The sequence below is a fragment of the Pelecanus crispus genome, chromosome 4 (assembly GCF_030463565.1).
Source record: "Pelecanus crispus isolate bPelCri1 chromosome 4, bPelCri1.pri, whole genome shotgun sequence".
Classification (NCBI taxonomy): Eukaryota; Metazoa; Chordata; class Aves; order Pelecaniformes; family Pelecanidae; genus Pelecanus; species Pelecanus crispus.
The window spans coordinates 55,524,639-55,548,538 of NC_134646.1; the positions used below are offsets into that span (position 1 = coordinate 55,524,639).

The 23,900-nt window shown below is 38.4% G+C and overlaps 1 protein-coding gene across 2 annotated transcripts; it reads left to right on the forward strand.

Moving 5' to 3' along the window:
• The first annotated feature begins 3,245 nt into the window (after positions 1-3,245).
• Positions 3,246-23,514, forward strand: AASDH (aminoadipate-semialdehyde dehydrogenase). 2 transcript variants are annotated; one of them, XM_075709249.1, is made up of 15 exons: positions 3,246-3,274; positions 4,026-4,279; positions 6,309-6,429; positions 7,139-7,479; positions 8,230-8,422; positions 10,810-11,051; positions 13,877-13,983; positions 14,442-14,614; positions 15,159-15,351; positions 15,869-15,987; positions 17,347-18,184; positions 19,302-19,465; positions 20,063-20,188; positions 21,524-21,655; positions 22,732-23,514. In XM_075709249.1, exons 2-15 carry the CDS (start codon positions 4,050-4,052, stop codon positions 23,137-23,139), a joined length of 3,387 nt encoding a protein of 1,128 aa, XP_075565364.1. In that variant the 5' UTR covers positions 3,246-3,274; positions 4,026-4,049; the 3' UTR covers positions 23,140-23,514. The 2 variants fall into 2 exon arrangements, with proteins under 2 accessions (XP_075565364.1, XP_075565365.1); XM_075709250.1 differs by lacking the exons at positions 3,246-3,274; positions 4,026-4,279; positions 6,309-6,429; ... (1 more) ...; positions 8,230-8,422; positions 13,877-13,983 and having other exon boundaries at positions 10,954-11,051.
• The last annotated feature ends 386 nt before the right edge of the window (positions 23,515-23,900 follow it).

Consider the following 23,900-nt stretch of genomic DNA (forward strand, 5'->3'; position numbering starts at 1 on the left):
ATTTTTAGTGGATGGACACCAGTCCATCTCTTGTTGAATGTACGTTTTTCAAAGATGCCTTTTTGCTAGTAGTCGTCTTATATTTAGGTAATACGGAAATCTTACTACAATTGCTGTTACTTAAAACCATCTTTACAGGACAGACTTACAGGAAGTCCAATGTGCTGATGAAAACAATGTAAGCAGATTAAAATACAAAATCATATAGTTTTGATGCACAGTTGTGCCTTCTATTTTCTTATAAAGTATTATAAAAACCAAAGTTTTTTTAATTATGTAGCAGTCCCAGAGATTTTTGTTTGGGTCTTGCCCCAAAAGATACCCCTGTTAGACTTGTTCACAAAGTACGGATCATGAATCGCGTGGTGTAATTTCGAATTATCAAAGTCTTAATGCAAAAGTATGTGAAGTTTGCTTTTCTCCATAGGAAAAATACCAGATTCTGAAGAATTAAATTGCTTCCTCAGCAGTTCCTGCGTGGGCTTTTTACAAATAGAAGTACCTAACTTTTGCATATATAGCTAAACAGCCTTTTTAAATCAAGCCCTTTGTAACAGATTCTATGAACATAATGTCTAGCATATGATTTAAAAAACGAAAACTCAGGGAAATGCACAGCCAAAAGCTCTCTAGTTTTATAACTTTAAAATTATTTTTTTGAAGTCCAGTGTAATTACTTATCTTTGTATGCTTTTATCAGCTGCCAGTAGGAAGTGGAAGGAGAAAAAATACTTGGCACTGCCATTTTGTTTTTTGTCTTACATCTTGTTTTCTCCAGGATAAGTCCTGACAATTTCTGAAGTCTGAGCTAATGCTCAGTGTGCTTTTCATATGTCAACATATAAAGTGAACTGAAAAATAAAGTCACTTTTCATTCTTAACAGTAAATACATCAACTGAAGATTGAGTTGGTTTGGATGTAGTCTTATTTCGCTACATGACTGCTGTTACAATAAATGTAATCTTTTTTAAAAAAAAAGAGTTCTGAAGAACCATTAGCTATTGAATACATTGTATTTTTAACTGGTCACAATTACACAGTTACTTGTATACATGAAGATCACTTGGACAATGAACCACTAGCTGAAAATGGAAAAGCACCTTTTGAAAAGTACTGCAAATTTACGCACAATTGTAAAAATATTTTGTATACCTCAGTTTTTTTTCACTGAATACCAGCAACTTAATTTTAGATTTTCTATTTAATATTGTGTATTTTGGCCTTATAATTGTTTGTGACACTGTTAAAAGTAAATAAATAGAAAAGTTTAAGAGCTGCTTCCTTCCCCATCATCTTCCACATACTTGAGAATTACAGCACTGGTGATTAAATTCAAAAGGGAGCTTTCTTACGTGGGATTTGTAGCAATTGTGCCTGGTAGACAATCACAAAAGTCCCAATTCAAGAAAGCATGTCAATACATTTAATGAAGTCAAGACTGTGCCTGCTACAGTGGAATCACGAGCATTGGGCTTTTACTCTGTATTCTTCACTAAAGCCCAGATCGGCACATTGCAGGATGCATGTGGATCTCTTCTGTCTAATTAGCAAGTTTGTTTGGGTTTTTTAACAGAACCATAACAGTTCACTTGAACAGTAAATTGAGGAAAAATGGAACAGGGTGGAGTCACTCTGACCGCCTCCTCTTCCAGATTAACCAGGGGGGAGTGTGAGAAAACAGAAAAACTGTCATTTTTCACTTTTCTTCTTTCCTGCCCTAAAAAAGCAATCATTTTTAAAAGAAGGGATAAATTGAGCTCTATAGGTTATAGATACACGTGGGGAGCCCTGTCTACTTGAGATAGAAACTTAGGTGCACAGTTTAACATGGTTGCAAGCAGAAATCTATCGATTTTTCTGAAATTGCCGATAGAACAGACTGTAACTTGTGCAAATACTCTTTTAACATGTTTTCAAAACTGGTGTTTTCGAAGTCTGGTAATAACTACTTAAATATGATTTTAGCACTAGGTGGCATAATTCTGATTTCAATAAAATGAGTCCTAATGCCTTTTGTCCCTCCACGTTATGCAGGTGAAATTACAAGCTCTGCTACTGTAAGCACTGTGATTTTTAGATACACTACATGCCTAGTCTTTAGTACATATTTTTAAAGCCTTAAGTTAAAGCGGAGAGGGAGATACTTTTCAAGTGTCATTTTATTCCCTGACAGCTGGATTTATGCTTCAGGTTACCAGGCCTTTTTTTATCACGTACAGCGGACACACACATGCAATGAGTATGTTGAGGGAGAAAACCCCTCTGGTTTTAGGTGTCACTATTTGTAGTATTTTAATGTTTTACTGTGAAACTGTTTCTGCTGTACTACCGATGTGCAACTGTGCCAAATTATCATTTATAAAATGGGACAAAAAAAAAACTACTATAAAATGGGACTAGAAAACTAATGTCTAACCTCTCCTATGTGTAATATTAAAAATGGTTATGAACTGGTCTCTCGTTGTCTCTCTCTTCACTGCACTCGCCCGCCCTACGCATGGAAGGTTTCCTTAATAAAGCCACCTTGAAAGCGCCCTCGGAGCTGGAGCAAGTAATTTCGCCTCTCATATTAAATCGCCCCCTCCCGCACGCAGCCCGCACTGCACTACGGTGCCCGCTCCCCGCGCCGGCTCCCGTCCCCGTCCCCGTCCCCCTCGCTCCCCGCCGGCGCCTCTGGAAGCCAGCCGAGGGGGAAGCACGTCCCGGCCGCCCCCGCTCGCCCCGCCGGGACCGCCCCGGGCCCCGGGCCCCGCCGCAGCTCGGCCGCGGAGCGAATCCTCATCACCGCCCCCGCGGCAACGGCCGCGGCAACGGCTGACCCCACAGATGACGTACTCGCCCCGGCCCAACGGCGGGGGCACCGGCAAGAAGGCCCGTACCACCTCCGGGGGGGGCATGGGGACAGAGACGAGTGAACTGTGAGTGGAGGAGGGGGAGGAACCCTGCCCTTCACCCCGGCGCCCTGCGCTTGTTTTGGCCTCTTGCTCACGTCCGAAGAAGAGCTGCCGGGGAGGGCGGGGAGGGCTCGGGCGCACTCGCTGTTCCTCTCACCCCCAGAAAAAAATGGCGCCGCCCACGCAGGCCACTGGCGGACCGGGCGCAGCTTGTGGATGCCCAAAGAGCGCGACGGCCATCGACCAATGAGAGCGCTGCGTTACTGCAGAGTCAGGCAGGACTAACGCTCTCCTGCCAATCAGAAGCGTCGACCTTCCGTTGCTAGGTGGCGACGGAGTGAAGGAGGGCACTGGGAGATGCTGCTGCGCGCTGCCTCAGGTGGGCGACCGGCGCGGCTGTTGCCCTTAGCCTCGGCCGCTGGGCCAGTGGCGACGTCCTTCGGGGCCACTCCGATGGCGTCTGTCCCGGAGAGGTGCCGCGCTGCTCGTGGCGCAGCCACCCGCCCCGGGAGCGGCCAGGCCGTGTGTGGAAACGGGGGGCTTTGAGCGTGGCGGCGCTGTGGGGGAGCCGCCTGTCCTCGCTCGGAACCGCTGCGGCCTCCTGACCCTGACCCTGACCCTGGCCCTGGCGCGGCGGAGGCGAGAGGGGGCCTTGGCCCGGAGTCACGGTCCGCGGCTCGGTCAGCCGGTACAGGCGTGACGGGAGGGCCCCGCTGGGCAGAGACGCGCACCAGCACGGGCAGTACCCTAAAAGCCTTGGCAATCCACGTGTTGGGCTTTCTGCTTGCAAAGGAAAGATTCGTATTTCACAGTTCTATTAAAGAGAAGGTTATTATGGTAGTGAAGTTGTTAATTCAGTTCTGCCCAGCTTTAAAAACAAAGGTGTAGTGGTGAGGAACAGACTACCTCTGTGCAATGAAATCTTGGTGAATTACTCTAGCCTGGGCCCTAGGGTGGTGGTAAACGGTAAAAGTATTGCGCTTTACACTTTTGCTATATGAAGTGTGGTGAAGCTGTGTGTTTTCTGCCAAGTATCTTCCCACTTGGTAGTGTTTTGTGTGCTTATATAACTTGACTGAAATATTAAAAGTTAGGAGGCAGCAATGCAGTCTGGTTTCTTAATCTTTCAGGGGGATTGAAGATATGCAGCGGAGATGACTCTTCAGGAAATGGTGAATCAGGCAGCTGGCCTGTACTCTGACAGAAAAGCAGTTTGGTTTGATGAATGCGATGACAAACCTCCAACTTTCTACACGTATGCGACGGTGGTTAAGCTTGCCATGGAATTAACAGCTTTCCTTCAAAAGCACTGTGGTCAGGAAGGAAAATGTGAAATAGGCCTTTACTGCTATCCAGGAATAAACTTACCGTCTTGGATCTTAGGGTAATGCTTTGAATGATTGCATTCCGTGTTGGTTTTTTAAAAGTCATCTCTATTAAAGCAAATTTTCAGTTTGTTTATATTCTCAATAACAACAAGAATGCAGTAATACCATAGTAATGCAGTCAAGAGGCACTGGAGTTTTGCATTCTTTAAGAAAAAAAGATGGCAGTATTACAATCTTTTGAAAATCCAGTGCTAAAGTTTTTCTGAAACTTCAGTTCATTGAGCTGAAGTGTGTGTAACTACATCCATTTTTTAAAAGGCATACGATTAAGCATATTTATAGAAAAATAGAAAATGAATGACTAGTATCTTTGTTGTACGTGTTTAAAAGTGGAGGCGATCTAACAGAATAAAAGGAGTACGCAGGTTTTTTAATGTATTCTTGTCTTGCTAGCAAAAAAAGATGCATTGAAAACAAATTTCGTGCTTTAAGCTAATTGAGTATACAGTTACAGTTCCATTACATGTATTGTAGAAAAAAGTAATGAGCAATGCAGCACTAAAGTGGCATTGATTATTTAATGGCTAGGAAATTGAAATGTTTGTGATCTCAACACTCATGTTAATTCAGCAATTGAAAAAGTCCTACTTCTGCTGATGAATTCTAATGTTTGTATCCTTTATATATATATCTCTTACATCCATTGCATTTATGATGTAATACAGAATCCCAGCACTGCAAGCCTATTTTCTTCAGCTGATGTATCCAGTAGTGGTTGTGCTTCTTAGGGGGATGATCTGCGTCAGTATTTTCCTATTGTCACAGCGTACCTAAAATACATAATAGTGCAAGAAAATGTGTCGCAGTTGACTATAAAGATTTCGGTGAAGTGTGTGAGTGAGTGCTGTAATCATAAACCTTCCAGAAGTGCTGAGGAACTTTCTCACTGATCAGAAAACACTTTTCCCCCAGTCCAGCAGTGGAGCAGGTTGCCCAGCAACCCAGCAGGTTGTGCAGGCACCGTCCCTTGGAGGTTGTCAGGACCTGACTGGATAAAGTCCTGAACAACCTGGTCTGGTGTCACAGCTGGCCCTGCTTGAGCAGGAGGTTGGATGAGGCATCCTGAGGTCCCTTCCAACCTGATTTATCCTATGTCCCAATGAACTGGGCAGCAACGGAGTTTTCTTTTGCTGTGTGACTGGGAATTACCAGGACGTTTTGATTCTTACAGCTATCATTAACTGCTATGTATGATGCAGGGCAGGCTGCTTACTGATATCAGTGGCTATGCTGTGGTTTCCAAGTCTTCGTTCTGGATCTCGTCATTACTGCAGTGATAAATCACTTGCACAAAGAGGAAATATACCTAATCGTACATGGGAACCCAGCCTTAGAAGAAATGTGAAGGTTTATGGGAACCGTTCATATTTTAGTTGCCACTTACTCATCTTGGCTTTTTGTAGTGTCAGTAAATTCAAGTGCTTGTCTTTATCAAATGGAGCCACTAGAGGGGGGGATTGGAGTGAACAACTGTTGAGGAAGCACTACAATGTAAAGCGCAGTGAATGAGAGCAGAACGATACTTCGTGTTCCTCTGTTTGTTTATTAGGGAAAAAACTCCAGTACGTGCTCAGATTCTCTTATGCTGGATTCTTTAGACTAGTGAGAACAGCAGGTGTTTTCAGTGTGCAGACTTTTGGTGGCTTTTTTTAAATATGTTTACATATGTTGTACATGTATAAATGAAAAGCTTATATTTCTGTTCCTAGTCAATAGCAGAAGCTTTAAAAATGTGGTGCTGTTGATGTCAGTGATACCTTTGTCATCACCAACCTGCTTGGGTGGAAATAATGTTGAATGTTTCCATCTAGCTTTAATCTTTTTCCTTGCTGTAAAATACCAAAAGGCAACACTGGTTATAATTTTCTTCCTACTTTATTTCCAACAAAATCTTTAAAAGTCATGTTGTGACTACATTTTCTGGCTCTGGGAACTATAAAAGTGTAAAAGAAATGTTAGTGAAATTTAAGAGGATTTTCTTAGGTGTTTTTTCTTAATAACTTTAAAACATTTTTGTCTTGTTAGAATCCTTCAAGTTCCAGCTGCCTATTCTCCTATTGATCCAGATGCACCACCAACGGTATCCACTTACTTCATGAAGAAAAGCAATCTTCAATATATTCTTGTTGAGAATGACAAAATAAATGTAAGTGTTCAGGCTTCTACAGGAATCACTAAAGGGCAATTTAGAAATGTGTAGCTATTCAGATTGTATTCTGTTTTAATAACCTTGGATGGGGCTGTGTTGTTTCTTCGTGTCAAGAGGTTGTCTTTCTCATTCAGAAAATAACATCTTTAAAATTAGAAGTAAAAAGTGCTTTTCCTCCTCTTCAAAAAAATTGCTTACTTTCCTATTGCAGTGTTGTCCAGGCAGGCTTGTTGGGCACTTGCGTTGGAAGGCTCTTCCAGGCTTGTTTCTCCATATGTCAAGTTTGAGAGTTGGAAATCTTTGCAATAGTTGAAAATAACTCTTGCATTTAATTCTTTGGCTTCCTTTTGTCCAACTCCTCCCAAATCTTACACCCTCACTCATTGCAAAGGGAATAGACAAGATTGGACTATCTAGTTATAATTCAGAGTTCTGTGTCTTCGGCAGAATTCTTTTGTATATGTTCCCCTTCTTTCATTATTTGCTCAAAGAATTGTTTATTTCTTATTTATAAGGTCTGTGTTCACTCATCTTTAATATACAAAAATACGTGAGCTTAAAACTGTCTGTGTGTCCTCCAAAAGCAGAGGGATGAAAAATCACAGCTTATTTGTATGAAACACTGTTTCATATTGCATTGCATACAGTAGAACAATAACAGTGCATCCTGAGTTCTGCTGTTAAAATTGTTTATTTTCTTTTACAGAAATTCCGGATGTCCCATGTTGGTTGGTTTGACTGCAATTCTTCCACAATAGAACCTATTGGTTTAACTCTCTTCCAAATAAGCTCAAGCAACACTGATTTAAATTCACAAGTAGATGATGTGAAAAGTAAATATGAACCTGTCAGAGCTATGGGTAACTCACAGCCAGGATATACCATTTGCCCAGACCAAACTGAAGTAAAAACATCAGAAGGAGAACACACGGACGTTGGCCAGAAATACTCTTTAGCATATGTCTTGCATACATCAGGAACTACAGGGATCCCCAAAATAGTCAGAGTGCCTCATAAATGTATAGTGCCAAATATTCAGCATCTTAAGTAAGTGTGGTTTCCAGTTTTCCTTCTAAATCTTTTACAAATTTGACATTTAGGGACTCTTTTTAATACTCCAAAAGACTGTAGATAGGATTTTTGCTAATACTGCTTCACTCTTTCCTCCTTCCCTGCCTTTTCAGGTTTCTTAGTGTTTGTTTCTGTTGTTTCTAAATAGCATCATATAAAATTTTGTTTCTCTAAATGTTATTTCTAATGTTTAAATGGTGCTTTACCTGAATTTTTGAGGGTTGTACTTCAAATGATATTCTGTTGCTGTAAGTATTGTATTCTGGCTTACGGCTTAAAAGAAATAGATAACAAAGTTAATTATTCATTCACAGTTATATTTAGTGCGTTCTGTAGTTTTAAAGTCCTTATTCCTTTTTAGGCTACCTGGGTTTGTTTCTGTTTCATTTGGTTCTTTCTAAAAAAATCTATTACAGAAAATACCACCTTTTTTCCTTTTTTTTTTAATGAGCATCCATTAGTTGAAATATGCCCTTCAGTGTACTGTATTGGTGTGTAATGTGGTAGATATCTTTGTAAAGGACCTTATTAGTTGAATCAATAGTTACAGGCTTGACGCAGGATCTCTTGCTCAAATTATCTGGCCTGCATATGCCTATATATAGGCACATAGCCTTTAAGACCTTAGCTTTGCTAAAGTGCATTTCCTTCATGCTGCTCTTCCAGTTTGGAAATTTTTTTTAACAACATGCATCGGATTTGTAATTCCTAGCTTTCTTATTTTAGATCCATATTTGAGATCACACAGGATGATATGCTGTTCCTGGCTTCTCCTCTAACATTTGACCCATCTGTGGTTGAATTGTTCATTGCTCTGACAAGCGGAGCCTCTATTCTTGTAGTACCAAACACTATTAAAATGATGCCTGTGGAGCTGTCTGCTGCACTATTTCACCATCACCACGTGACAGTGTTGCAGGTAGGCAACACCTAAGATAAGTGTCTTCAGTGTCTTGCTTCTCACCTTTGCTAATGTCTACTACTTTTTCATCAGTCTAGTCACTAATAACAATAGAGCAGGAGCATTCTTCCTTGAAAGCGTAGCTCATGCTATCCTTTTTGCTGTAGAGTGTTAGCTGTTTAGAAAATTACCATTTGATCAAAGCCTCAAACATTTTGTGACAGAAAACAATGAACTAAAGGTAAAACCAACATTACTCTTAAGAAACCATTAATTCTTAAGAATTAATTATTCTGTTAATAAGCAGTTAGTTCCAAATAATCTGGTAATAGAGTAACCTGTTATAGATATTTTTAGCACTTTTTAATGGCCTTGATCTTAGAGCCTTTCCTCATAAACAACTCTTAAGTTTTAATGGAAGTCTCTATGCTAAAAATACAACAACTAAACCAGTGCCATTTATAGGGTCATAAAATGTGTGTCGTTTTTACAATAACGAGAGCAAGAGAATAATTGATTCCACGGCAACACTTACTGTTTTCAGGCCACCTGTTCTTATGAGGCTTCATATGTTTTGGAATAGATCGCCTCCTATATGATCTCAATTTTAATATTTTTAAAGTTCATTTTTGGAAAACTTACTTGAAGTTAGGAGCATCCAGCATGGCTGAATAAGCCTAGCCCTTGCCTTGCAGTGTAATGAGGTATTTGTAAAACTGAATTGAATACAGAAACTTAAATCAGAGTGGGGGGGGAGGAGTCACTAGAAATGGATCTCACTTGTAACTGACTGTGAACAAAATGGGTATGGTCTGATTAGTCCATTAATTGTGATAAATCAACCTCTAAGCCTTGCTTTGTCATTAATGTAATTCTGAAGTATTTGCACTCATAGAAATGCTGAGATTTCCTTTTCTTTTGGAGGAATGGTGGTAGTTGAGATTGTAGGGTATAAATTTAAGATTAGTGAGTAGTTAGCTGAAGATTCCACAGCGGAAAAAATCCACTAGTTACAAATAGCTTGTAACTTTATTGTCTGCTCTTATTTATTATGACTGCTATAAGTCTCAATGGTGTAGATTTTCCTATCATATACAAGTTTCTTGATCAGTTTAGCTCACTTGCTTTTAGAAAAAAAAATCAGAGATATTAATGTGTATTAGCAAGATTTTTAAAGTATGTTTTTTAAGACTTAAGATACATATTTTTTAAGCATGTTAAGTGTTAATAGAGAAAGGCGAAAGTTGGTGAATTAAGGTATTTGAGATCTTTCTTTAAAAAGTTTGGTTTTGTGGTTTTTTTGATAATTGTCTTCGTGAGTGAAAGAAGAAGGGCTTCTCAGCAGAATTAATGACAAAAATGTTGTCCTTATAGCTTAACTGATAATGAATAATTTTAAGATGTTTCTTAAATTATAGCAAGAAATCCCCTTCCCCTCTTGACTTGCTTAAGCATACTTGAGAAATCTGGAAAGTGATTATGAGGAAGGGGAAGAGTAATTTTCTTTCCCCCTTTTTTCTTTATGATTCACTAAAATTAAAATGATTAGCTGAGAAGCGATGGTCTTCATCTATTGCTAGAATAAAATAACCTGGTAAGAAATAATTCCATTAATTTTCCAGTTCTCTTACTAGAAAAAGTAGGGAACAATGAGAGTGAAGTGTGTCTATTAAAATGTTTGTTCTTTTTCCCTCCAGTGAAAAGGCTCTACATTACCAATATTTTTATAGAAGTAGTTGTATTTAGGGAAGCTGGTGTTTTTCTTTTTTTTGTTTCTTTTTTTTGCCCTGCTCATTTTAGAGTGTGATGTGAAAGCCTTCAGAAAAACTAATCTTTATAAACTGTTACATTTACACAAATCGGGAACAACGTGGAATCTGGCATCCTAGGAATTTTTAGTGTTATGGAAAGGTCTTTAAATGTTCTATATGCAGGTTAATCAGATGTATAGGTTATATTTTAGCTGTAACATGCTGGAATGAAGGGAAACAAGCTTAAATAGTAACATCGAGAGAATACTGTGTTTGCTGCTTTCTGTTTCAAAGTAATTAACATAAGAACTACTATGCACACACTTTAGGTAATAGCTGAGACACAACAGGGAACCCATAACACATCTAAGTAAAGACGACACTCTGCAGAAGAAGCGTTGATGCTGCTATAGATTGGTGCTGATAGTACTCATTAAAGGCTTCACATAAGAAACAAAATCTTGCAAAACACCAGCATGATCTATTATGGTATCTGATGATTGATGCCATCTGCTATACATAGGTGATTGTTAAGTACATCCACGATATAGCTATGCAGTGGATATGATAAAGCAGGAAGAGGTTTATACATACACTGAAAAAATATAACATCTTTTTCTTATCTTTTTTTTTTTTTTAATATGTACCATTCAGGCAACACCAACACTTCTCAGAAGGTTTGGAGCTCACATTATTAAGTCAACAGTGTTGTCTGCAAATACTTCACTTCGTGTTTTAGCCCTTGGTGGTGAAGCATTTCCTGTACTGAATCTCTTGAAAAGTTGGAAGCACAAGGAGAACAAAACAAGTATTTTTAATTTGTATGGTATTACTGAAGTGTCAAGCTGGGCCACATGCTACAAGATTCCTGAAGAGGCTTTTAGTGCTGATTTTAGGTAGGAAAATTCACTGTGTTCGTGGCTTGGCGTGTGAATGATGAAAATCACTAGAAATAGAACCTCGGTCTCTTGTTTCCAGGGCTACTGAGTCCTCATGAGTGTTTATGCTGGTAGAAGTTACATTTTATTTTTATGTAGAAACAGAGTAATCCATTCTCTCTTGCTTTAATACAGCCCCCTCAAGTAGAAGTTGTTGATGAGTGATTCTTGAACAACAGAACTGCAGTCTGAAATTCTGTGTACTTGTAGACCTGTTAAGTTTCACATAATGTGTCGTGATGGTCTATGTTTTAGTCATCTCTGTATCTAGACCTCTTTCCTCATTCCAGCCTCTGATTCCACATGCTGAACCTGGACTAGCCTAGTCCAGGGTGTACTGTTTCTGAATATGTGGCAGTACGGAATCAGTGTGGCACTTCTGCAGGCAAATGGTTCCTACCCAATTTGCTTGTAACATCAGTTAGCAATACTTTTGCTCATCATGAGGCTTTTCCGGTGAGATCTTACATGTTCAAGGAGAAGAAACCTAACAGCTGTCTGAGAGTAAAGAAATGGGGCTCTAATTAATCATAGCCTTGGAACAAAGATATACTCATAGCTTAGCTTTATCAAGTTCAGAATGTTACTTCTGAGATTTACTTATTTTAAGCAAAAATGTTCAAATGTTACTTTCAAATGTAGTCAGGAGCTATATGTGTGTTTCTTACTGCTACCGTGCTTTTGCCTACAGTTTTTAAAACTCCGCAAATAATCAATTAAGTGGAGAGTAGGTACTGGTTTTTTTTCTAATATTGGATAATACACGATTCAGCAAATGATCCCACTGATATTACTTGACTAGTATGGATGACAGAAATTTGTCCAAAGTGGCTCACCCAGGTCTCACAGTAATATTATTGGACTTCCCAAAGTACTTTCTTTTCATCATTTAGCAATCTGCCATTTTCACGCAATTACTGACTTTTTTTTTTTTTGTTCACTGTGTTTTATAAAGAAGTTGCAGGAGTGCCAAGGTCGTGAAAGGTACTTCCAGTTAGCTCAGCGTTTCATTTGTTCTCTGAAATGTGAAATGATTCCCTGGCATGATAATTATACATGTGACTTGAGTTAGACATGGCCTATGAAATGGGATGTTTTGGAGAAATTATGCAATATCTTAACCTGGGACTTAAACCCTTGAAGACTGAAAATGGTGGATGGTCATAAAGTGTTATTAAATTATCATGCACAACTCATATTCATTCTGGTTTCTCTGAGTTCAAACAATACCTCCTCCTTGGTGAAAGTATTTTTTCTACTCAAAAGTTTCTGTGCTCCAGAGATAAAGTGTTGTTCCTCAGTCCTAACTGAGGTGCAGTTAGAATGATGGGTGTATTTGTAGTCTCTGACTGTTGTCTCCCACCCTTCACCTCAGAGCCTGTTCCCTCTAAGCCTCACTGCAAGGGAATTAGGGTTTCTTTGCAGTAAGCAGCCCCAGATAAAACAAAACCAGGACAGACCTTTTTATGTCTTCTTTGTTTCTTAGTATTCGTAGGACAGTTGGAGTACAGCGGGCTTTTATTTTTGCTAGCTGAATGATGAAAGCTGGTAGTTTCTAGAGAATGGGAGAAAATGAAAAATATCAGCACAAAGTTAGTGCCTTAGTGGTCTGCACCCCTCTGTTTTTTAGAAAAGTTTGGCAAAATTAAATGTCTAATCCCAAGTCTCTTAATAATGTCCAAATCAGGTGTTGTTTGTCTTTTATTTTTGCTATTCTGTGGTACATGTAGGAATCTTGGGGTTTTGTTTGGCAATGTTAAATTCTACTCTTTTTTGGTTTTGTCTTTGTGTTGGACTTCCCCATAGTATGGGGCAGACACACTGAATATCTGGGATGCTTTCTCATACCTATTTGTCAAGTAATTCTATTTTGAAGCTGGCCAGAGGAAGGAAAAGGAGGAGAAGATTCTCACATGGCAGAAATACCCATTTCACAGAATTTGAATGCTTTTCGGTTAGCTTGAGATAAAGAATTCATTTCCTGATCAGAGAAAATAAGAAGTTTCAACAGCCTAAATAAAAGGAGTTGAACAAGAATTGTTGGGTTAAAATATGATACTTTGCGATAGAAATCAAAGTGGAACCCATGCCTAACTTCATGTATTACCAAACTTATTTAAAGTTACTTTGCTTTTTAAATTTTGCTTTACTGAAGAAAATATGTTATTTTCTACTCCCACTCGGAAATACATTCAATAAATGAGGTTCTGCAAGTGCTTGAAGAGGCTAGAGAATGAAGGGAAAGGAAGGACTTGGCCTGCCACTCAATAGAAGAAGTCTGTAATAGATATATGACATTGAAATTACAGTTTCTTTTCTTTCAGTCTTTTCTGAAAGAGTCAACTGTACTTGTTGCCACGACATCAGTAATAAAATAGGATAAAAGCTCAAACTAGGTAAGACAGGGAAAGAATTAATTAGAAAGCAGTTCAATGTGTTTAAATTGGTTTAGCTTGATGGGAATTTCGACCTGGGGGACTTAAAAACTGGCTGAAACTCTCGGGGTACTCTCAGGGTATTTCAGGGTCCATTCAGGCCTTATTTTCTATCATTCTGTGTTTTCTGGTGTATGATAATGAAACCCATGCACACTGATGAGGTTTTTAATTTTGAACAAATGGAGATATTTTTAAAGAAGAAACATTTGTAGAGAGAAGCCTCAAGCATCTACTTTTGCTCTAATACCAATCCTTTAAAAGACTGTATGCTAACTCATTTCTGGAACAGTTGTTTTGTGTTCAGAAGGGAAAGGTTTTTACTGTTTCTCTCTTTAATGTGTTTAGAACTGATTTCCCTATACCTTTGGGGTCACCACTCCTTGGAACAAAAGTTGAGGTCAGAGATGCCAACGGTTCTGCAGTTCTAGAAGGCGAGGGACAAATATTTATAGGTTATTTGATATTTCTTATTCTTCTAAGATACTTTTCTTAATTGATTGGGTTGTAATAATACGTTGATTATTTTACTTGGTGTCTGCCTCTGATATACAGATTAATATGGCATTTTAAGTTCCTATTGGGCCAAGAACCTTCTGATAGTATTTTAGGTTGTTGGAATGATTTTCCAAGCAGGAAATTACCATCATTTTATCTGCAGACTGTGCTTTCATTATATTGACTTTTCTCCTGCTTGCATTTTGACGTTCTCAGTTAAAGTAATTTCTGTGTATTAACTGAATTAACTCCATAGCCTAATTTGTACATTGCAGAAGCTTAAACATTGATAATAATATCTTAGTACTTTTTATAATGCTTGTTAGAGTTTAGGATAATTTGATAAAATACTCTTTGTAATTTTCATTTACAGTTAGCCATTTAATATATATGACTACAATCTTTTCTTGTATAGGTGGTGAAGAACGAATCTGCTTTCTTGATGATGAAATAACTGTACCCCTGGGTACAATGAGAGAAACAGGGGATTTTGTAAGAGTGCAGAATGCAAAGTTGTTCTTCGTGGGTCGGAAAGACAATCAGATTAAACGTCACGGCAAACGTTTTAATATTGAATGTTTGCAGCAGGTAATATAACATCTAGCGGGTAGAGTATGCCAATATAAAAGAGCAGGGATAAGGAACACATCATTATCAGAAATGGGTATTTACTTATCTTCAGATTACTTTTAGGAGTTTAAAAGAAATTGGGAGGGTGTGTTAATGAAAAATCTAGTAACATAATTTAGGGAGGAGTTTGGTTCTGAGTTCTTGGAAATCTGTTTTACTGTATGGTTTCTTCCAGCAGAATTGAGAACTGTATAAACACCTGAAAAATACCAAATGTTGCACTGCAATGCTTGTATAGTGATTGTTCAACAAGACTGAATGTCAGACTCATGGATTATATCTTGTTCATGGCATTTAGGCAAATAATACATATATCTCTGAGTTCATTTTTATGTGAAGAAGTACAAACTTCAGCTACAAGAGAAGGTATTTCATAGGATGTTATGTAGGAATGCGAGACATACAAACTTTAAATGTGTGCTTCTTTGAGTTACAGTTTTTACTCCTTTTATTCTATTGATGAAGTGCATTTCAAAGCAAGACTAATATTTTTTAATTACAGGCTGCTGAAGATCTTTGTCAGGTAGAAGCTTGTGCAGTGACCTGGTATCAGCAGGAAAAACTTATCCTGTTTGTTGTACCCAAAGATGATTTCGAAGAGAGAGAAACACTTAAAGAACTGCAGAAAAGTCTACCAGCTCATGCAGTCCCTGATGAGCTTGTACTGATTAAAGCTTTGCCTTTAACATCACATGGTAAATGAAACTATTAAGTACCCTTGGCGCTTATTTTAATAGTCTGTATTTCTTTTTTAAATTTTATTTTTTTATTGACCAAAATCCTGTACCTGATTCATGCTTTTTAAATATGTAGATTAGATAACTAACTCCTAATAGGAAATCATGACCACGTATTATGTTTTCTTGGTAACGTTTCATTCGAGAGTCAGAGAGTAGTGATAAAACCAACTTAGTATTAACACTGCACCTTTCTTTTTTCAGTCATTCGTGTTGCAGTCTGCAACAGAACTCTGACTTCAGCTGGGGAAAGATCAGGCCTTGGAGGTGGGATTATGTGGGAGGTTAGGGTAAATTTTCAAAAACCTTATTGGGTTCTGTGTAGTTCATTGACTGGGTGAAAAAAACACAGGTGCAATTGAGTATGAATAAGGAAGTGTGTACAAGAATAAAGTGACTATTTGGGCAGAGCAAGTTTTGGAAGTGTAAATGCTAAAAGAGCAATGAAAAAAATCGTACTTTATTTTCTACAAAGGCAAAGTTGATATATCTGAACTGAACAAGATTTACCAGAACCATCTAAACTCCAGAAGGCGTGACAGTAAGCTGAGTGGCGCAGAGGAATTGTGGGAAAGATTGCAGTATTTATGGAAGGTAGTATTTTGAGCTGCCTTTTTATCTTTGCAAGTGGATCATTATACATGTGTCAGGAATTAAACAGTTTTAAGAAGTATGACTAATGCAACCAGAACTGTCTAGCTGCCTATAGATTTAAGCGGTACAGCTCTTTCTGTTTGGTTAATACTTAAATATAATCGCTCTGCAGTGGCCAAGAGGGAGTCATTTATATTTCTCTGTCAGATAAAACTGAGGCTATGAGGTATAAGCAGTGAGCATAGGAAGGACGTAACCTGTCAGTAGCTTTTTGAATACTGTTTCACGTGCCAAAGAAGGTATCCCTAAGGGAAACAAGGAATTGGGACATGGAAACTTTCTACAAAATAACTACTGTGTTAGTCGAGTTTCTTATTGCTAAATATAATTATGAATTCAAGAGTCTTTTTTTAAGTAGATGCACAGTTGTGTAATTATCTCTTGGACTGTTTGTATTGTTTCTAAATTTCTGTGCTAATGACTTGTTTTTCAAGGTACTGAAATATGATGCGAAGCAGTTTGGTTTCTTCGTTTGGTTTTGTTTTTTTTTTTTTTCCCCTCCAAAGATAGACTTCCAAGTCTCCCCTGAAAGCAGGATTTGCTGCGGCTAGGACTTGAACAAGTAAATGTAGTGAAATTAGTAACACAATTTGCCTATGCTGATACTTTCCGTATTGGTGGCTATAGAAATGATAACCCAAACGGATGGAATGTCCCCAGCCCCATTATGGACAGCAGAAAGCGGCTTCCAAAACCAGAGGATCTGGTTTGGTCAGAGACTTCACAAGCAGGGAGTGCAGTGAGAGAAGATATAGTAATTGGTGTTTGTTGTAGTAACAATGCCAAATCCAAAATCCTTCATGAATTGAAGGGGTTATAGCCTCAAAAGTCGGTAGATAAGCAGGTTACTGAAATAATTCAGAAGTAAAAGATACCAGTTTATATAAGTTTTATTAATAAAATAAAGCACCTAAACCAATTTTATCAAAAGGCATCAATGTTTTATCTGTGAAGTTGTCATTAATAAATGGTATGGAGATTGAAAACGGCCAACAAAAATACAGGACGATTTGCTTTAATTTCTTAGGCTGCAGAATTGGAATTGAGCAGAACATTTTGTAGTGCAGAACTAGTATCTCCCTGTTTCCCCATTCCTCCCCAACTGTTGTTCCATCACTACTTCTGTTGGCACGAACCTGTTCCATGTGATTTTTTGCAAAGCAGTGAATTTCCTCAGTTGTAGATTTTTAGTGGGACTTCTGGGTATTCAGGTGGATTTTACCCAACTTGAATTTTTATGTGTGTGACATGGTGTAACACCCATGGACTGTTAACCTCTTTCCTTCTTCTTTTTTCTAGTCTGTTCTGGGTCTCCTAGGTGATTCCACCAGAATTTCTAAAGATGCGGTATTTCTGTACAGTGGTGGAGACTCCTTAAAGGCTCTACGATTTTATGATGAAATTGAGATGCTAGTAGGCAAAGCTGTGCCTGGACTCCTCGAAGTTATTCTCAGCCGCTCAATTGAAGAGGTTTATAGACATATCCTTAAAATTCTGTTTCCAGATGAAGACCAATTAATGAATTATGACAATGTTGTGAAAAGAAAATTAAGTGGGAACAGTGGAGAGGACTTCCATGGAAAATATATTAAACTGAAATCTGAAAGAAATCTTGAGGTTGCTTCAGGGTTAATTTCATTTATTGCACTAAGCAGAGGAAATCATTTTTTCTCTATGAATTTCACCAAGTCTTTTATGCAACCCAACAATACAGTACAGGTAGGAGTGGAACTGCTACAGCAACCATCCTTTCTGCATTTAGTGACTCCAAGTATAATGAAAAGCCACGCACAAGGGTATGAAACGGAGAACAGAATTTTAACAATTACGAACAAGGCAAATAAAACCGACTGTTGCTCTGTACAGCAGATCAATGCAGAATGCAGTCATGTAGCAACGGCAGAGTTGGCATTATGCACAAGATGGAAGTCCAATACAAGAAAATGTGTTGATGCATCACCACTGGTTGTAATACCATCTAAAGAAGAAGTATCTGCATCTGTATATATTGGTTCTCATTCTCATGCAATGCAGGCAATTGATCTAGATTTGGGAGAAATAAAATGGGAGAAGAACCTTGGAGATCGTATTGAATCTTCTGCCTGCGTATCTAAGTGTGGAAATTTCATAGTTGTTGGTACGTCTTTTGTTTTAGCCTTCATTTTTTAAATTATTTTTTCTGCTAAATACAAGATGAATGACAGAGAATTATATTTCTTACCTCTGAATGCCCCCCATCTACACTTATCCATAAACTTCCATGTCCTTCAGAACTAATTTATTGTAAAGTAGAAACAGAAGGAAGAAGTAATTTAAGTTTCATGATAACCGGTGATGGAGCTTATCTAACATGTACACTTGTGGTTTATTATATGTCGATTTATTACGAAGGCCTTATTAAGGAATAGTCAATGGGTACAGTTTCTTTTTAGTGGTTGATTAAGGTATGACCTTTAAACTTTTTTTTTTTGAAGTATGGAAAGGTGATACAGTCTTAAAATGTCTTTAAAAATTGATAGAGGTAGAAATTAGTACATGGTGCCTCAGATTATTTTTCACAGAATTTAATTATCTCGTTTGACTCTTCTTTTTGGAAATGTGAAGAACATGTTTGGATAGTTTTTTGGTTTCATCTTATCAGTTGTCAGTGGAGTTGCCATTATTCATCTTAGTGTTATCTTTTTAGCTAATATGTATACATCGCTGGCTGGCACAGATGTCCAGGTGGTGACATTTTTTATGCAAAGCTTATGTTACCATCTTTTTGCTAGTATTTTGATTGCTATTTACTCTGATAACAAAATTGAATGTTTCATTAAAATTGAAGGATTTTCTGGAACTACAATTCAGTTTTCATTAGAAAGCATACAGACTTTTTTCTTTCAGCATCTTTGTTTTCAGAAAGGAAAATTAGGGAAAGAGGTAATTAAAAAACCATTCTTACTCTCCCTTTTCAGCAACTCTCCATGTCTTCTAATATTATTACTGTAAAATTTGATAGAAAGGCAGTGAAATAAGTATATTCTAAATCTAACCTGGAAAGAACATGCAGAACAATCAACTTTAAATGTATGAACTATCAGCAAAGACTTTGAGCTAAAAGGAGAAACATTTCATCTGGAAAATGTTTTGAAACTGTACCTCATGAGTCATCTCATTTTTTTCCAGCGGTGATGCAGCTAGCAGCATAAATCATACCATAAATAAAAATACACATTATCCTTGTTTCCCCTGTTGTATTTTATTTCACACAGGTTGTTATGATGGCTTAGTGTATGTGCTTCAAAGCAGTGATGGGGAAATACACTGGACTTTTGTCACAGAAGATACTGTGAAAAGCTCTGCAGTTGTAGACCCTTCCAGTGGACTAGTCTACATAGGATCACATGACCAACATGTATATGCTTTGGATATTTATGTAAGAATCCTGAGTAACGTTTATGTATAGAAGAATAAATATCCAACTTAGACCCTGTTTGTAGTACACTGCATGAAGCTTCACTGGTGTTAGTATTCTCAGGAGTCCAGAATTATGCTTTTGAAATAGTTAGGACTGTTTGAAGTGGGGTTAGGATTATGTGGTAGTAAATAGTTTTAGTGGGGTTCTCAGCTGTGGTTCTTGTGCTACTAGTCCTGGTTGAAACAAAATCTTAAGTTTCTTAGTTATTAAATTTTCTGTGAGTGTTTCAGAATAGGGTGCCCAGCTAGAAATAAAATTATGGCTTAATGGTGGAGAGAGAATCTTACATTCTAAAAGAGCAGATGAACGGAGATGGAAAATAAGAGGGGCAGATACTGTCCCTTCATTAGCTGAATTTCTTTTATTGACTGGAAGAGAAAGTAGCCAATGGCATATGTGTTGCTATAATAGCATGTAAATATATCTTCACTTCTTAACTAGTATTTGCTGAGTAAATGCGGTGTTTGATAAGCTTTGACATTCGAAAATCTTTGTAAATGTGATGAGCTTTAACTTAAACTGAATTTTTTTTTATCTTTTTTCTTGTGCTTACAGAAAAAGGCATGTATATGGAAGTTACATTGCGAAGGTGGAGCTGTGTTTTCATCTCCTTGTCTAAGTTCTTTTCCACATCATCTTTACGTTGCTACACTAGGAGGACTACTATTGGCTGTAAACCCAGTATGTACCTTTGCTTATTTGTCTTTGATCCCAATCTCAGATTTAAATGAAACCAAAATGCATTTCTGAAGTTAAGATCACTTTACTGATGAAAGGAACTAGATGATCATATGTTACCATAAGATAGTTTTCACTCGAGGGCCTTATTATACACAAGTTTACCATAATAATTCCTGTATTTCAGAAAGCTATCTGGTGATAAAGAGAACTGAAATGACTTGCTTGAATTTACATGCTGACTGTAGGCCAGAGTTGGAATCAGTGTCTTCTCATTCCCATATACTACCTTATCAGTTAAACTAGTGAGTGAGAGAATGTCTGTAAATTTCCCCCACCTCTCCTTTGACAGTAGGATTAGGAAAAAAAACCACACAGAACTTACTGATACCAGAACAGAATAGAGAAAGAAGCCCCTTCATTCCTCTTACTGTTTCCCTCCCCATAGTCATTTATAGAGCTGTCCCCCTTCATCTTGGACTGGTGTTCTGTTCTCTGCACTGAGGAAATGGTATTCTTGATAGATGTGGAGCAATTTCATGGTTTTCTGAGGCATTGTTGGCTCACAGCTGGTCCTGCCTGATAAAAGGAACAGTCACTTGGAGCAGCTGTTCATGTTTTTGTACTCACACAACCCAGAGCATCAGTCCTAACCATCTTTACCTCCCACCCACTACAAGTTTCCTCAGTAATACCCAACCTGGTGTTAGAAGACGAGTGTACGGTTTTGCAGCTCTAGTGGGCTGTGGTTAAGAAAAACCAGATTATTTTCTTTTTTGCGTAATCCTGAGTAACAGGTAGTTGAGAAACCCAGCTGTAACTCCAAGTAATTATTTATAAAAATAGGAATGTGCAGGCTACATTAGGAGCTTATTGTGACAATCATAGATTGTGGGTTGCAGCATTTCCTACAGTATTTATAGTTTATGACATAATCAATATGACTTGCTTTCAGGATATCCTCTCCTTCATTGGTCCTCATCACATACTGAAGAGCTGGGAATGGAATAAAAAAAGAATCTGTCATTTATTAAAACTACTGCTACTACTACTACACTATTACCATTATTATTTTGCATAGGGCGAGGAGGAGAAGGGTGGAACAGGGGTATTGAGTATCCAGGGAAAACACTAAACATTTTGTTGGAATTAGATTTGTAGAGTAGTTTTGCTTCTGGTATGCATTCTGGATGGGAAAAGCCTGCTTTTCTTTGCTGCCTGCCTTTCCCCCCCCCCCCCCAGTCATTATGGGCTGGGTCAAGCTGTGAGGGAAGGGTTGTTTTGTGCAGCTTCTTACAGTTGTGTTAAGCATCAGATATTCCACGCTGCCATTTACAGGTGACGGGGAATAAGATTTGGAAAAGCTTCCTGGGAAAACCACTCTTCTCCTCTCCTCACTGCAATGAGAAGTACATTTGTGTTGGGTGTGTGGATGGAAACTTATATTGTTACACTCATTCTGGAGAAAAGGTAAAAGTGGTGGTGTTGGGTTTTTCTATGTTCATCACAAAACCCTGAATAAGATGCTTCATTAATGCTGTTTTCTGAGGTTTAATCATTAACAGATAACTTTTTGTGAACCAAATAAAGTGTCTGTTTATTGTTATAGAGAGGAGAAAGTAGAAAAAACTGTTTGTCTAGGATAGTCCGTGCAGTTCGTGGCAAAACCACAAAATCTCAAGTTGCTTGATGCAGTAACAGAATTTCTAGTTCAGAGCTCACGCCCAAAGTAAATGGTCAAGAGTAGTGCCAGCAAATGAAATGGTATGGTTTTGGTTTTGGAGTTTTTCAAGCGTGTTTAAAGCCATCTCTTCTGTAAGATGGTGGCTATTTAGAAGTAAGGTTTCTTAGAATGTTTATGCATTTACCAAAAATTGACATCACAGCAGAGATATGCAAAATTATAATTCTGGCAAAATATGTGTCTGCTTTCATGTTGAATTAAATGAGAATATTTTTTTAGTTCCTCAGAGATGAATGTGGTTTGTATCTGGTATTAAAACAACTGATGCTGTTTCTGTTTGTTTGCCCGAGGTGCAGTATACATGGCAATTCCTAAGCCTTTTCTGATTATAAAATATGTTAGCCCATGCCCTGCTCTCTGTCTGCTTGCAGCACTGTTGCAGAACTGATACTCTCTTGAGGAGGGATCTGCATGTCATTAGCATGAGCAGAGGAAATCTGTATTACAAAAGGAGTATTTGCCTTTTTGGCAAAGAATAGCATGTTAACAGAATTCTCAAAGTTCATTACTAATTGTAGTACAACAGCCAAGAATATTCTTTTCCCAAGTTGGCCATCTTTACATGGGCCTTACAGAAGATAGTAACTCTTGCACATCTGTTTTATGAGTCTTTTATTACTTAGTCTGTATGTAAAACTTAACTTGTAATTGGACAAGTATTTACCAGCCCTTACTGAAATCTAGTATGCTCTTGAAATAAAATGGTCTCCTGTCGACAACTAGTCTATTAAAAAATTGTAGTTGCTGTCAAACTGATAATGTGAACAACCTTTGATAATAGGTGGTTATGTTCTTTCTGTAGGTTTGGCAGTTTTCCACTAATGGACCAGTATTTTCATCTCCATGCATCTCAAGTTTAACTAAGCAAGAAATATTTTTTGGCTCCCATGATTGCTTTATCTACTGTTGTAACATGGAGGGTAATTTACTGTGGAAGTTTGAAGCCACCTCAAGTGTATATGGAACACCATTCGTTTTCCAAAGTGATGACTTAAAGAACAAAATTCTTTTGGCAGCAGTATCTACAGATGGCAAAGTGTGGATCCTGAATGCCAAGAGTGGAACGGCAGAAGGAGTAGATAAGCTGCCAGGAGAGGTTTTCTCTTCCCCTGTAGTATGGGGAACAAAGCTTGTTGTTGGCTGTAGAAATGATTATGTTTATTGCCTAGATTTGTATATAACAGGCAAAAAAGAACAGCTAAGATGTTAGGCTGCTTCCTTTTTATTGTTTACCTTTGTAAATTAAGAACTCACAGGTGCTCTATACCTCTCTGCCTATATTACTGTAGGCAAGAGGTGCTCTTATAGACTTCTCAGGTAGCATTTTGCACCAGGCAGCGTCCAGAGTAGGTAAAGTGATGTTCGTTGACTTGCTGTACTGATTGAAGGAGGATGGCTGCTCAGCACCCAGCCGGAAGTTTCACTGTCCCTGCCTCATTTCCCAGTTCCGCTTCATGAAAGAACATGTTTCAGATGGTTTGGATTTGAATGTTGTGCTCTGACCTGTGTAGCAAGAAAATGAAAGTCAGTAGTTTGGCTTCAAACACCTGCAGGATTGGGACAAACTGTGGTAAGGGGCCATACTCTGCACCTTGGAGTAACATGCTTGTCTCCCTGAGGGAGGAATGCATTCCTCTCGCTGAGCCCAGCCTAGCCTGTGCCCTCAGGTTCCTCCTAGCCTGTGCCTGGCTCTTCCATGCATCAGACCTGATGTTTGTCTAGTCTGACGAGGTTTCTATGCCGAGGCAAGGTAACCCAAGTTCTTTTTTGAATCTAACTTTTAACTCTGTCTCTGAAGACGTAGCCTGCATTGCATGTATCTGGTAGTAATGACCTGTTACTATAGTTTGTATAAACTGCATAGTTCATCTTTCGTGAGCCTAGGCCCTCCTGGGCTTCAATTCAGCCAAGCATATACTTAAACCCTGTTGAAGTCAGTAGGAGTTACTTCTTGTATTCTGAAGCGGAGAA

Bases quoted from the DNA above. Each gene is read 5' to 3' on its own strand.
- AASDH (XM_075709249.1), top strand. From the start codon at position 4,050: ATGACTCTTCAGGAAATGGTGAATCAGGCAGCTGGCCTGTACTCTGAC. The intron at 15,988-17,346 runs GTAGTATTTTGA...TCTTTTTTCTAG, and splicing joins GATTGCAGTATTTATGGAAG to TCTGTTCTGGGTCTCCTAGG. The intron at 18,185-19,301 runs GTACGTCTTTTG...TATTTCACACAG, and splicing joins TGGAAATTTCATAGTTGTTG to GTTGTTATGATGGCTTAGTG.